Consider the following 14,906-nt stretch of genomic DNA (forward strand, 5'->3'; position numbering starts at 1 on the left):
TGTGTGTGTGTGTGTGTGTGTGTGTGTGTGTGTGTGTGTGTGTGTGTATTTCACTGTGGAAAACAGTATGGAGGTTTCTCAGAAAACTAAAACTAGAACTACCATATGACCCAGCAATTCCACACCTGGGTATATATCTGAAAAAAACAAAAACACTAATTTGATAAGATACATGCACCCAAATGTTCATAGCAGCCTTATTTACAATTGCCAAGATATGGAAGCAACCTAAGTGTCCATCAACAGATGAGTGGATAAAGATATGGGGTGTGTGTGTGTATATATAATATATATATATGCACACATATATTATACACACAATGGAATACTACTCAGCCATAAAAAAGTACAAAATTTTGCCATTTGCAGCAACATGTATGGACTTGGAGGATATTATGCTAAGTGAACTAAATGAGACAGAGAAAGACAAATACTGTATGATATCACTTACATGTGGAATTCAAAAAATACAACAAACTAGTGAATATAACAAAAAAGAAGCAGACTCAGATATAGAGAACAAACTAGTGGTTACCAGCAGGGAGAGGGCGAGAGGGGCAATGTAGGCATGGGGGAGTGGGAGGTACAAACTATCGGGTGTAAGATAGGCTAAAGGATGTATTGTACAACATGGGGTATATAGCCAATATTTTGTAATAACTTTAAATGGAAAGTAACCTTTAAAAGTTATATAGAAAATATGATATTTTAAAGTTACTAAGAGACTAATGTATATAACAGGAAAAATCAACCGGTAGCTAGTTCAGTAAAGAGGGAAAAATAAATAGCAAAGAAGTCTTATCAAAACAAAATAATAAAAGAACTAATAAAGTTGAACTGGATACAAACTGTGTGCTTTATAAACAAAGTACATTATACTCTGAATTTATAACCAATGATTTTCAGCACTATCTTTTAAAAACACAGAATTCCAACACAATTATTTGAGTTTCTATTCTTATAAACTATAAAAGGCAAATTAGGTATATCTCATCTAAATTTCTGCATATAGACCAGTACCTGATAACACAATTATTAAAATTGTACCGAAGAATGGCTGAAAAAAATTCTAGTATACAATTTTAAAACCCAACTACTTGTGTTTTTCTGTCATCTCATAAATAATAGAATGGATTTCCTTGATCTCTATATTAAATTGCCATTATTTAGTATTTATGTATTTTAAAATTATTTAATGGATACCTATGCAGTATTCACTATTGCCAGACTTTTCTAAGTGCTTTATAAATATTAACTCATAAGCCAGGACTAATGACTAAAAGCTATTATCAAATTATTAATACTAAAATCATTAGGTTAAAAATAAACTTAAACTGAATGAAAGTATACAGTAGAACCAAAAACTATAACACTGTAACCTGACTACACATAATTAGTGGAATGGTCACAAAAGGTACCAGTAATGTTGTTTTTTGTAATTCATTCAGTAGTTTTAATTTTAGTATATGGTCTGTCCAAGGGACAAAGACAGAGGCCTAAAATGTCACACATGGGCCTTTCCTCAACTTTAGGGGGCCAGAGTACATATATGAAGTATCAAGTTTACCAGTCCTGAGTCCAAGGTAGGGAGAGTGGTGTGTGGAAAGGAAATAATTCATGCACAATGCTTACTTTCTGGGTAGAAAAGTACTATTAGGTTATGCTATGAGTATAAGAACATTTTAAAAAATAATATATTGATGGGATACTGTAAATAAATTATAACCTCAAGACAGTACTAATACATTTTTAAAAATTAGAAAAATGTGGAATCAAAATTATGAATCAGATAAAAGGGACCTGAAACTTATAATTTAAACATGAATTTTTAAGGTAATAGTAGCTAAACACCAAAGTATATGACATGTGGAATTCTCTATTCCTAAGCTTCATTCATGTCAAACACACTCCAGGTAAACTAGACTGCTGAAATGGAAAAAGGTGGTTGCAAGAAGTCTGAAGGCTTTCTTAGAAATGTAGTTGGTTAAGCACCATGCACAAGATGCCTGAAGACAACCTCAAATTTACTTGGAAGCCTGAAGAAAAAAGACTGCCAAAATGTACTCATACTCAAGTACATTTATTCTCTATGTTAAGAGTTCACTTGGACAGGACTCTCTGCAATGTAATGTGCAGATCCCCTAGCCAGCCACCAGCCTCCAGCCCATGCCTCTGGGGTTTTTTATTGGTTTTTTTTTGTTTTGTTTTGTTTTCAGTTCACGTTTGGACTCCACTGGAGTTCTATTCTCTCTTCTGTTCCAAGAATGAAGTCTCTTTGGTTAGTAATATTTCGGTGCTATCTGAGCTCTGAGAGATAAGTTACATAATTCAAATCTGATTTAAACTGGCTGGTTACATAGTTATGATCATTCTGCATATCCAATTCTATATTTTGCTGACAATTTTTTTCAGAAGAAATGCTTCAGCATCCCATAAGGGGACCTCCCATATTTTTTAAATGTAATGAATTACATTACAATGGAAACTGTATTGCTTTTATAAGGAAGACATAAACATTACTGAAAAACTAACAAAATAGAACATCAAGGGATTAACCTGTTACAAGCTATATTCATAATGTATAAAATCCTCAAGTTGCCTGTAATTTTGTTCTGTTTAGTATTTATGTAATATGATTTGACAGAAAATGACTTAATGATTATGTATATTTATTGTGTATTACCAAAGGACACCATAAGAGACTAGACAGTTCTCCATATTTTGAAATGAAGCAAAATTAACTTTTTCTAGTTTCTAATCAGATAAACTAGAAAAATCCAGACAAAAGATATGTTTTACAATCTAGAGGACTAGAACGAAAAAAAGATAATTGTAAAATAGTATACCTCACTGGCAGACATATTCTTCACTTGTTCTGGTTTCAGTTCTGTAAAATATAAAAGTCACTTACAAAAAAAAGACTTCCGAGTTTAAACTAATGAAGTACAATAATCTAAAAGTATATGTTCAATATAAATCATTATATTAAAAGAGACATACATTAATATTAAGAGCACATACAATTTATAAATGCTTAGAATAATATTCCTTCTTAGGAAGGCATTCAATTTCTTTATATATTGCTCAAGAACAACAGATTCTACAAATTTCATAGTAAACTTAAAATAATACAACTTGTTCTTTATAAAAGGCATTCGTTGTTTTAAGCCAACAACTTTGTTTCAGAATAACAGCTAAAATATTCTAAAAAATACACATGATTTATACATTAGCTACTGATTCTGAGTCCAGTATCTGAACAAGATTTCATGCCTCCTGCAGAAAGAAAGCTTGACTAAAATGCTTTACCCAGAGTTTCAAACTATATTCTCAAGGTTACATTTATTATTCTTTAAAGCAGCAGTTCTTAATCAGTACCCTGTTTCACTGTTAGAGATAAGTTCTAGAAGTTGAATGTTCCATGTTCAATTTTACCACCATAGCCAGTAATCTGAGTGCATACCTGAGAGCATCACCCATCCACTGCCCATGATGCCTGTGGAAGAGTAGCTGAGAACATCTACTCTAAAGTGATTATCACAGTGAGTTTAATCTAACATAACCTAAAAATGATAGATGTGGTATTTCAGAGTCAACAAATTACCTTGAATCAAAACAGAGCAATGAATGATATACTTTGCTGCAATTTTTCAAAAGATAACATATAATGATAAAAGTAAAAACTTCTATTTATATGTTTCCTTACACACATTAATTTCAAGTCATACTAGAATACTGAAATGAAAAGAACCAAAAAATAGATAAGAAAGTCTTCCCTTTATTATTCTTTTCCACTTGCTTTAAAAAGTTCTCATTTTCTTGAGTTTTCTGCTGCTAACCTACTATCAAGAAGCGAAACCTGCTGTCCAGAACAGGGCTCATGGTCCACTGATCCACGGACTGTCTTTGTATTGTCTGTGAGCTAAGAATGGTTTCACAGCTTTTTGTTGTTGTTGAAAAAAAAAAAAAGAGGAGGATGAGCAGGAGGAGGAGGAGGAGTCAGAAGAAGAGTGAGAAGAAGAAGATGCAACAGAGCATATGCGGCCCATGAGTCTAAAACTATTTTCAGAAAGGTTTGTTGACCCTAAGTCTAGAAACTTTGTATCAAGTTTTAATCAAGTTTTCCACTGATATAGTTTTACTGCTTTCTTACTAATAAAAAATACCTCTCAATAGGGACTTCTTAAACTTCTGAAGTGGTCTAATAAACAGTTGTAAATGTTTCAAGCTTTTGTATTCCTACCTCGGATAGGACCCAGTGCTGCATCTTTTGCCAAAGCTGTTAGATCACTTCCTGAGTATCCATCGGTCATTCTGAGAATGGGAAAGAAGAAAGAGCAACTTATTTTCACCTTTGCAGATTTAAATCTCCACAGAATAAGAGAGTAAAACCTAGCTTGCCTTTGTTATCAAGCAGACAGCTATGTGATTTGATTTGAAGGGCAGAGGAAGGCCTACTTGCTAAAAACAAACAGCCGACTGGTTCCTTATAATGCCTCGAATTTTCATTATTAGAACCATTCCTTTAGATTAAAGTATACTATATCTCCAGGAGGCTCCATTAAATTGTAAATTTGTGCCCTGGAAAGGTAACATCTATAAGCCATTGCTGGCCAACTGACACATAACCACAATTACTTCTCTATAAGTTAATGAGTCTTTATCTTCACAAAGAGAACTGCCTTGATGAAATGAGGGCCAATCAAGGAAGATTTCTTTAAATGTAGGACAGACAGGGTGAAGGAAGGGTCTGGGATAGAAGACATTGGCAAAAGGAGGCACACCTGAATGGGATGCCACAGTGGAGATCCTGGGCAACCAAGACACTATCAAAGGGAACTAAGAACTAGGGAGGCAAAGAGGAAGAGGAAAATAAAACAGGAAAAAAAGCATTTACTTATCATGTACTATGTTAAATAACTGCACAAACATTATTAGCAAAATATTTTATTGGAATTCAAAGAAGGATCTCAGTATTTCCAAGTACTGAATTTGTTATTTTTTCATAGGTATCTGGGAACTCAGAGTTTTTACCAACATAACTAGCTATTCACATTCTTGTTGAACATTTTAAATTACTTTATGAGATTTTTTTCAATGACTAAAATTCATGAGTGTATCTCCTATATTCAGTTTCTACTTAATACACCACTCATAAAAAAAAGCTGAAGAAGTCAAAGTTTAAAAAAATTATGTGGGGCTTCCCTGGTGGCGCAGTGGTTGAGAGTCTGCCTGCCAATGCAGGGGACACGGGTTCGTGCCCCGGTCCAGGAAGATCCCACATGCCGGAGCAGCTGGGCCCGTGAGCCATGGCCGCTGAGCCTGCGCGTCCGGAGCCTGTGCTCCGCAACGGGAGAGGCCACAGCAGTGAGAGGCCCTCGTACCACAAAAAAAAAAAAAAAAAAATTATATGTAAGCAAAATAAGTTTAAGTGAAAATATGTGTTGGTGTAGGCAGATATGAGATGTTTTACATTTTAAAAATTACTTCAGGGCTTCCCTGGTTGCAGGGAAGCAGTGGTTAAGGACCTGCCTGCCAATGCAGGGAACACAGGTTCGAGTGCTGGTCCAGGAAGATCCCACATGCCACGGGGCAACTAAGCCTGTGAGCCTCAACTACTGAGACTGCGCTCTAGAGCCCATGAGCCACAACTACTGAGCCCGTGTACCACAACTACTGAAGCCCGCGCGCCTAGAGCCTGTGCTCTGCAACAAGAGAAGCCACTGCAATGAGAAGCCCACACACCACAACGAAGAGTAGCCCCCGCTCACCAAAACTAGAGAAAGCCCACATGCAGCAACAAAGACCCAACACAGCCAAAAATAAATAAAATAAATGTATTAAAAATTACTTTAATACCACTTATAAGTTTTAATAAATTTATAAAAAATATATACTACCATCATTAGCTGTTTAGGTCATGTCTTCTAGAGGATCTAGAAACTAAAATTTAGACACCATATATATAAGAAAATGAGATGAGAGAAGGTAAAGGAGGTAGAGAATAAAACAATAAGAAGTTTTCTGATAGATAAATTACTCATTTCATACATGAGCTTACTTTAAAGAAAACAAAAAGAATTCTTAAAAAAAAACAACTGCAAGATAGACTAAATCAAATTACTCACCTAGCAAGTTGTGCGAGTTCTTTTTGGGTCAATGGGCTTCCTTGTTTACATAATAGATTTTTTAATAAAAGTAGTCGTGTCTGAAAAGAAATATTAAAGAATTATCAGTCCTAAGAATTGGCTTAATAAAATATCCAGGATTTAGGAACTGAATGATCTTATACAAACCACTCTACCTCTTAGAGCCTCACACATATATCTGTTAAAATAACAATTTTTTGAGAGTTCCTGAAAGAGTTAAAAACAATCTAAATAAAACACTAAGAAAGTAGCTGCTGTTACTACCAAAGATGCTAAGGGTCTGAGCTAGACACCACAATTTAAAAAAAAAGTTTTATAGAGATATGAATTCATGTAACATGGAATCTCACCCTTCTGAAGTGCATAATTCAATGACTTTTAATAAGTTTAGAATTGTGCAACCATCACCATAATCCAATTTTAGAAATTTCTATCACCCCAAAAAGTTCACTTGTGCCTGTTTGCAGTTAATCCCGACTTCCACCCACAGCCTTACCTAATCACTATCTACTTTGTTTCCAGAAGTGAGCCTTTTCTAGACATTTCATAAAAATGGAATCATATGACAGGAAATCTTTTGCATCTGGCATCTTTATTTAGTATGTTTTTGAGGTTCATCCATATTACGGTATGTGTAAGTAGCTCATTCCTTTTATTCCAGTATTCCATTAAATGGATATACCACATTTGTATATCCTTTCACCAAGTGATGACTTTTTTTTTTTTTAACGATTTTTTAAAATTTATTTATTTATTTATTTTTGGCTGTGTTGGGTCTTCATTGCTGCGTGTGGGCCTTCTCTAGTTGCGGCGAGCAGGGGCTATTCTTCGTTGTGGTGTGTGGGCTTCTCATTGTGGTGGCTTCTCTTGTTGCGGAGCACGGGGTCTACTTAGTTGCTCTGCAGCATGTGGGATCTTCCCAGACCAGGGCTCGAACCTGTGTCCCCTTCACTGGCAGGTGGATTCAGGCCACCAGGGAAGCCTGAAGACTATTTTAGATTCTCTGTAGTTCTTGGCTATTATTTATAATGCTGTTATAAAAATTCTTGTACATGTCTGTGTAGACATATGTTTTCATTTCTCTTGGGTAGATTCTTGGGAATGAAATTTTGGGGTCTTACAGTAAGTTTTCTGTTTATCTTTTTAAGAAACCACCAAACTTTTCCAATACAGCTGTACCATGCACTGGAAGACTTAATACTGTCAAGATGGTAGTTCTTGTTTCTGCCTTAAAAAAAATTCAAACACAGATACATACCTCCTCATTTGGCAAAGACACATATACCCGTTTGGTGAAACGCCTAAAAAAAGATTCAAGCCATCTCAGAAATACAGTTTTGAATTTACAGATAATTCAGTTCAAGTAGCACATAACAAGAACAAAGCTTTAAATATAATGCTGAAGGCATTTGAATACATTTTAGTAGTTATCAGTATAAAAGTTACTCTTTTAAAATATTCTAGTTAAATATATAAAATAGATAACTAATAAAGACCTACTGCATAGCACAGGTAACACTACCCAATACTCTGTCATGACCTATATGGGAAAATAATCTAAAAAAGAGTGGATATATGTATAACTGATTCACTTTGCTATACACTTGAAACTAACACAAAATTGTAAATCAAATATACTCCAATAAAAAGCTTTAAAAAATTCTAGTTAATGTTTAAAAATCCTTAATTCAATATTGTCAGAATTAAATTAACCATTTATGTATTTGTATTTTTTTAACAGCAGTAACACTTTAAAACAAAATATCTGATATAAGAAGTTGAAGAAACAGATCTCTGCTGTCTTCTTGAAACTGAAAACAATTAAAACCAACAAGGACAACAGAAACAGAAATGTAAACTCCATCATCAACAAACTACATAACATTTACAGAACTAAAATATATGAAGAAGGGCTGCCTAGGGCAGTGAAAATTACACTGACAAAGGTGAATACAGACAGCACCTGCCACTGCAAATTTTAGACATGGCTGTCAGAGCAGAATTTTCCAGAGGAAACAGAGAGCACACTCTGAGGGATAATAAAACTGACCTCCCCATATTTAAACAAACATGTGAGGACTGGCTCTGCAGATCATGTGACCCTAGTCGGTAGCAAGGGAATGGCAAGGAAGATAAGGCTGAACAAAGAAACTCAAAGATACATCATCTTTGTAAGACGACATCAATCAGTCTGGCAAGATGACAAACTGTTTTGCAATGACCAGTCTTTTTCAGTTGAAGAAGACTAAATCAACCCAATCGCTTATTTATATACACGTATACTTCTTTATCAGGTACGGCTTTGTTGTGAGTCAGGGAGACTGCCCACCAGTCCAGGGTATTCATAGGACAACTCAAGATACATGGTTGCTATCTTACGTTTCTAGCTCTTCTACAATATCCTTCCAAATTAGGTTTTCCAAGAAAACTCCCCTTATTCAAATAAAATTAATAAGCAAAAGAGACAAAAGCATAGGACTGATTTTAAAAAACAGTGCCAAAAAAAAGAGGGGAAAGAATACAGTAAACATAAAACAGATAAAATGAAGAACATGCACAAGAGGATTTTGCCATAAAGCAAATTAAAATTGTGACCAAATATCTTTCCAAGAAATAAAATAATTTGATGAAAAAAAAAAGGCTCCTATGAAATAAGAGCTCAGTGAGATATAAAGGCTCAAGGAAATGACATACAAAGGCTCAAAGAAGTAGACAACAGAAGATGAAAAATGGGTTTGCAGAGATCAGGAAACCAATAAAAAAGAAAACAAAAACCACCACAGAAACAAAGGCTACAAAAGTAGTAGTAGTAGTATTAGAAAGGAGATTAGACACTAACCCTACTGGATTAACCCATAAATGTGAATAAAAGCAGGCTGGCTTCAGACTTTCACACTGCAACATCCAATCCTAGAAACAATGGGGCAATGTTATAAATTCCTCAGGAAAAGAACGGGAGATCCAAGAATTTTATGCTGAGCCAAACTATCCTCCCAGTAGAAAGGGAATAAATTTGATCAAACATAGGAGAAGGGAGCATATGGCTCCCACGAACTGTGCTTTATCAGCTTCTCATGAAGCCCAGTAAAAGAGGGTAAAAATCAGTTTTGGTGTTTTGATACTTTAATCCAACCCAGAAGAAATAAGTAATTTCCCTAAAACCATAAAGTTAAAAATAGTTTTCCTGATATCATGCTGGCCCTGTCCTCAAAATCTTCAGTTGGTAACAAGAGACCAGAAGATGGATATAGAGAGGAAAATAATGAATTTAGTCTTAAAATTGAGAGAGAAGGAAACAAGAAATACGTCAGATGAACACATGAGTAAATACATCTGTAATAAATGTGTGCGTTTCTACATAAATCTCCCTACCTGAGAACAGCCTCATCAAGCTCTTGTGGCCTGTTAGTTGCACCCATTACAAGCACTCTGTCATCTCCAGCAGATTGTACCTATAAGCCAAATTTTTTTTCAATACTTTTAGATAAATAACAAAGAAAAACATAATAAAGATATCTATTTCTAATTTGGGCCATTCAATAGGAAAATACCCTAAAATGCTACCACATTAAAAATATCATAATCAATACTTACACCATCAAATTCTATTAGAAATTCAGTTTTTAGACGTCTACTAGCATCGTGTTCTCCTTCTCTTCTTTCACACAAAAGGCTATCAACTTCATCTAGAGGAAATAAAAGGATCTCTAGTTTACCACTTAGGTTACTAATATAATGGGTCCTACTCAATTTATTAGACAGTTTTTAACTTTGTGCTTCTTTAAAACTTTTTACTTCTGCAACTATACTTCAATAAAAAATAAATTTAAAAAAACCTTTTTACTTCTGAATAATCTTTCCCATCATATCCCTCACATTTGGAAAAGGGAATTTTACAAATTCTCAACTAAGTTGTTGGAAAACATGTTCTTACCTATAAAAATTATAGAAGGTTGAAGTTCTCGAGCCACAGCAAAAAGAGCTCTCACCAATTTCTCTCCTTCTCCCACCTAAAACAAGGCATTATACACTGTTATACCCATAAAATGCAAGATTATTCCAGCTTTTTAAATTTCACTATTAAAAGTCTAGAACCTAGGAATTTAATTTCCTTTCTTTGCAACAACCAAAGATTTGGTTTAAGGAATGGGGGTATGGGGGTGTTACTGAATTGTCCCTTATAATTTTAGAAAATAGACTACTTATTTATTATTTAAGACAGTCTGGTGAGTACTTTAAAAAAATGACAAATATCTCTGTCTTGTTTCACTCTGCATTCCTAAGACTTGAGAATGGAATAGCTATTGGGATATAACTACTGAGAAAGAGGGAATACTAGAGAAGAGAGAGATGCGGCACGTATTCTTAAGCCCTAGGTTGCAGGGTATATTTATAGAAGCAGGTAAGTTGGAAAATGCTCTAAATAAAACTTGCTCTACTGAGAACACCGTGAAAACCCATTCTCACAATATCACTGTCAATAAATATCAAAGTATTTCTAGGAGGTCTATGAACACTCCTTAAGACATTCCCAGGGGCTGAAATACTATACTAAAGCCATTCTATGCACCAAAGCATCTAACGAAAGAGTCATGAGGTTTGTGGTAATCTACTGCAAAAACTATTTTGTTCTCTAGGTGGCATCTATTCTTTTTATTGAAAATTAAATAAAAGAAAAAAGGAAAGGCCCCAGAATTAGAATCTTCAAAACAAATATTCTCAGAGCCGGAAGGAACTGCAAGAGATCACCTCTTATGACATCAACACTTTATAAGTGAAGTAAATATAGTAAGACTTATTCATAACTGCTAACAAATCTTGTACATGAATTTGAAAGAAGATCTATGTATTTAATAAATAGAACCTGGTTTATATTTTTAAAAAATAAATGAAGTAAAGCCTAAAGTGATACTTTCTTAAGGCCAGCTCGGCATGTAAAAGTTAGGGTGGAATCCCTACCTCCTAGCTTCCAAGACAGTGCTTTCTGTTATAGTATGTGCATAATATGGGTAAACCTACTTTCATAACAATTTTACTTATAAAATTTCACACAGGAAGCAAAATTTAACCAGGAAAAGTATCATTTTATAGTTATTTTTAATTACTTTACAAAATTAAGACCCCTGCCAATACCTGATCTTGGACTTCTAGCCTCCAAAATACAATACAATAAATTTCTATTGTTCAAGCCAGCCAGTTTGTGGTACTTTAATACACAGCCCTAGCAAACAAATACAGTATTTAACAGAATAATTTCAATTTTAAAAGAGCCTAGCAAATGCACATAACTTTCTACTTTGAAGAGTGATATTCAGCATATCTAAATAATAGATATAAAACTCAAAGAAAAACATTTTGGTGTAATGTTCTTACCATTTATACTTAACACAGTAACGTTTAGACAGTAACTTAGAACATGACAATACTGGAAAAAAGAACACTCACGTATTTTGAAGTTAAACTTGCAGCACTTATATTAAAGAAGGTTGCACTAGATTCTGCAGCTACTGCTTTAGCCTTTAAAAATCACAAGGGTAAATACTGTATTAGTTCAACTGCTTTAAAAAGATAACCACATCTGATCAATTTAAGTTCTAGAAAAGATTTCCTAAAAATATACGCCATGACACAATTCTCAACATATGGCAATCAACGTGTTTTCTTCTCAGCAATGAGGAAAAGGTCTAGGAAGAGCTATGCTTCTTTCCACTCTCTTTTTCTCTAAGAGAGAAGTGACAGGGAGAGGTTAAAGAAAAAAAAAAAAAAGGGTATTATTCTCTTCCTAGTTATAGAAGATAACTGCTCGGAGAAAGACAAACAGCTAACGGAAAAAGTTACTCTTTCCCTATTTATGTTTTCCCTCTAGGAGAGCTATGCAGGAGAAAGATATCCAAACCCTACCAAAAACTTTTGGCAAAAGGACACAGAAAAAAAAAAAATCTGTTGTATGTCAATTATGCCTCAATTAAAAGAAAAAGAAAGAAATCTGTATCATGCTGATTATTTAAATAAACCTGTTAACAATAGTAAAAAAAAAAAAAAAAATCAAAGATTAGGAAGATACTCAATATAGTAAGGTAAGCTCTTCTACAGTAAAATTTTATTATTTAACTTGGGAAAATAATGAAAATTACACTATTAAATTTAGCCAGCCCCAAACTACTATGGAAGATAACGTATGTGGGTTTCCACCTACTTCGTCATTAAAAATTAGTTTAAAAATTGGGAGTTCCCTGGTGGTTCAGAGGTTAGGACTTGGCGTTTTCACTGCTGTGGCCCTGGGTTCAATCTCTGGCCAGGGAACTAAGATCCTACAAGCCACGCAGTGTGGCCATAAAAAAAAGTATATTATAGCAAAGGCAAGTCATAAATAATAGACTCAGGGACAATGAAAAGTTTCTTTTTTCATATTATCTCCCAAATATCTCAATAGAACATGCAAATTTAAAAAGAATTCTTGGGGGGCTTCCCTGGTGGCGCAGTGGTTGAGATTCCGCCTGCCGATGCAGGGGACATGGGTTCGTGCCCCGGTCTGGGAAGATCCCACATGCCGCGGAGCGGCTAGGCCCGTGAGCCATGGGCGCTGAGCCTGCGCGTCTGGAGCCTGTGCTCCGCAACAGGAGAGGCCACAACAGTGCGAGGCCCGCGTACCGCAAAAAAAAAAAAGAGTTCTTGGGACTTCCCTGGTAGTCCAGTGGTTAAGACTCTGCAATCCCAATGCAAGGGGCCCGGATTCAATCCCTGGTCAGGGAACTAGATCCCACATGCATGCAGCAACTAAGAGTTTGCATGCCACAACTAAGGAGCCAGCGAGCTGTAACTAAGGAGCCCGCCTGCCACAACTAAGGAGCACACATGCTGCAACTAAGACCCAGCACAACCAAATAAATAAATATATATATTTTTTAAGTTTAAAAAATAAAAAGAATTCTTACCAGCATTGTTTTCCCATTTCCAGGTGGACCAAAGAGTAACAGTCCTCTGGCAGGAGCTCTAAGCCCTGTGAACAACTTAAAAATATACACTTTAGTTCACAACCATGATTCTGGAGACAATTTTTCCAGACATTTTAAGTATTATTTGTTATCTAAAAAGCACCATCTTTCAATAGCATCCTCCCAAAGAGAGCTGCCCAGAGCTCTAAAGAGAACACATAACCAATAAATTAGAATAATTATTAAAAACAGAAGAAAACAAAATGAATTAAAACCAAACCCTTATTGATCAAAATGAAAGCAGATTGGTTAAACAAGACATATTGAACATAGTATGCCTCTCTACTTCCTTTAGAAATCTCACCAAATAATAGTAAATGAATAAAAAAGATATAAATCTTCAAAACAAAACAAAAAATACAAAAGGAGACAACAGAGGACACAAATTTTTGTAGATGGAGAGCTGATAAAGTGTGGTAAATTATTTAAGGGAGTTGAAGGAGCTAAAACCTAAGTGCCAGCTTGTGAAGGGATACCTGGATACAAGGAGCAAGCTGATGTGAACAAAAAACCCTGGAACATCTCAGGAATTGGAGGCACCAGGTACCAGAGAAAGCAGCAGTAAGGTAGCTGGCCAAAAACAGGGGAACTGATTGAAAATCTGTATGAAGAACAATGGAACCCATGCTCTTGTCCCCACCAAGAGCACTCGGGCAAGTACTTCTCTTCCACAACCAAAGGAGGGAGACGTCTTATTATGTAGAGAAATTTAACCAGAGTCTCCAAACTCTGGGACACCAGGCATGGCAGGAATGAAGGGTGAAGCACCCGACTGATAACACTTTACTTAATAGTGAAAGTGTATGTACTTTTAAGTTGAACCATATGAAGCGGTTGATATTCAACTTAAAGACGGAATATTTTTTTGAGTGGTTTTAGGTTTACAGAAAATTTAATGGAAAGTATAGAGAGTTTCCATATAACTCCTCACTTCCCCCATTTCCCCTATTATTAGCATCTTGCATTAGTATAGTACATTTAATACAGCTGATGAATAGTGATATAATACTATTAACCTAAGTCCATATTTTACATTAGGGTTCACTATTTGTGTCACATATCCACCATTACAGTTTCAACCTAAATCTTGACATCTAATCAAATTATCAACAAGGGAAGACAGCAGATTAAATATATTTTCAGATATGTGAAATCTCAAAATATTGTCTCACGTGACCCTTTCTCAGGAACTTACAGGAGGATGTATGCCATCAAAATGAGAAAATAAACCATGAAAGAGAAAATAAGGAATCCAAAAAACCCAGAGATCCATTAAAATAGAAAGACAAAGAAAAGTTCCATGATGATGGTGAAGCAAGATTATAGAACAGCTATGAAATAAGAACAACTGGTCGAATGGAACAGAAAAAGGTGGTTCCAGACAAAGGGATTCCAAGAAAAAAAACAACTAAGCTAATGAATTTTCAAATTGGTTTGACAATTGGTAAGATGAAAACTAAGCAAACAAAAAAGTAACACAATTATTTAGGGGGAAAAACAAAACCTATACAAGGGAAAAAAAACCACACTATCCTACTCAGCTTGGTACTTAACATTTACAAGAAATGAATATTGATTTAACCTCAGCAGTGATATACTACACTGGGAGGATGGGGTAGGGAATGTGTGATATAATGGAGCTAAGGGTTCATCAAATTAAAGATTCTACATGAAAAAAAAAAGAATTGGCTTTATAAGATTATTACTTAAAGAGGTAAGTTCAAAAACTTTTAAAAAAGCAAATGTTCAAGCTAGTATAATG

General features: G+C 35.0%; 1 protein-coding gene across 3 annotated transcripts in view; it reads right to left on the minus strand.

Moving 5' to 3' along the window:
* The window catches only part of SPAST (spastin), a 61,611-nt gene that overhangs the window by 3,217 nt on the left and 43,488 nt on the right, over positions 1–14,906 (minus strand). For all 3 annotated transcript variants that reach the window (XM_029232022.1, XM_029232023.1, XM_029232021.1), the window contains exons 8-16: positions 13,085–13,159; positions 11,595–11,666; positions 10,084–10,159; positions 9,744–9,835; positions 9,522–9,601; positions 7,408–7,450; positions 6,129–6,208; positions 4,244–4,314; positions 2,847–2,887 (exon numbers count right to left, since the gene is read on the minus strand). In XM_029232022.1, coding sequence (XP_029087855.1) covers positions 2,847–2,887; positions 4,244–4,314; positions 6,129–6,208; positions 7,408–7,450; positions 9,522–9,601; positions 9,744–9,835; positions 10,084–10,159; positions 11,595–11,666; positions 13,085–13,159 — 630 coding nt within the window. The remainder of the gene's footprint in view (positions 1–2,846; positions 2,888–4,243; positions 4,315–6,128; positions 6,209–7,407; positions 7,451–9,521; positions 9,602–9,743; positions 9,836–10,083; positions 10,160–11,594; positions 11,667–13,084; positions 13,160–14,906) is intronic.

This window comes from Monodon monoceros, unplaced genomic scaffold, assembly GCF_005190385.1.
Source record: "Monodon monoceros isolate NGI ecotype Baffin Bay Population unplaced genomic scaffold, NGI_Narwhal_1 Super_Scaffold_19, whole genome shotgun sequence".
NCBI lineage: Eukaryota > Metazoa > Chordata > Mammalia > Artiodactyla > Monodontidae > Monodon > Monodon monoceros.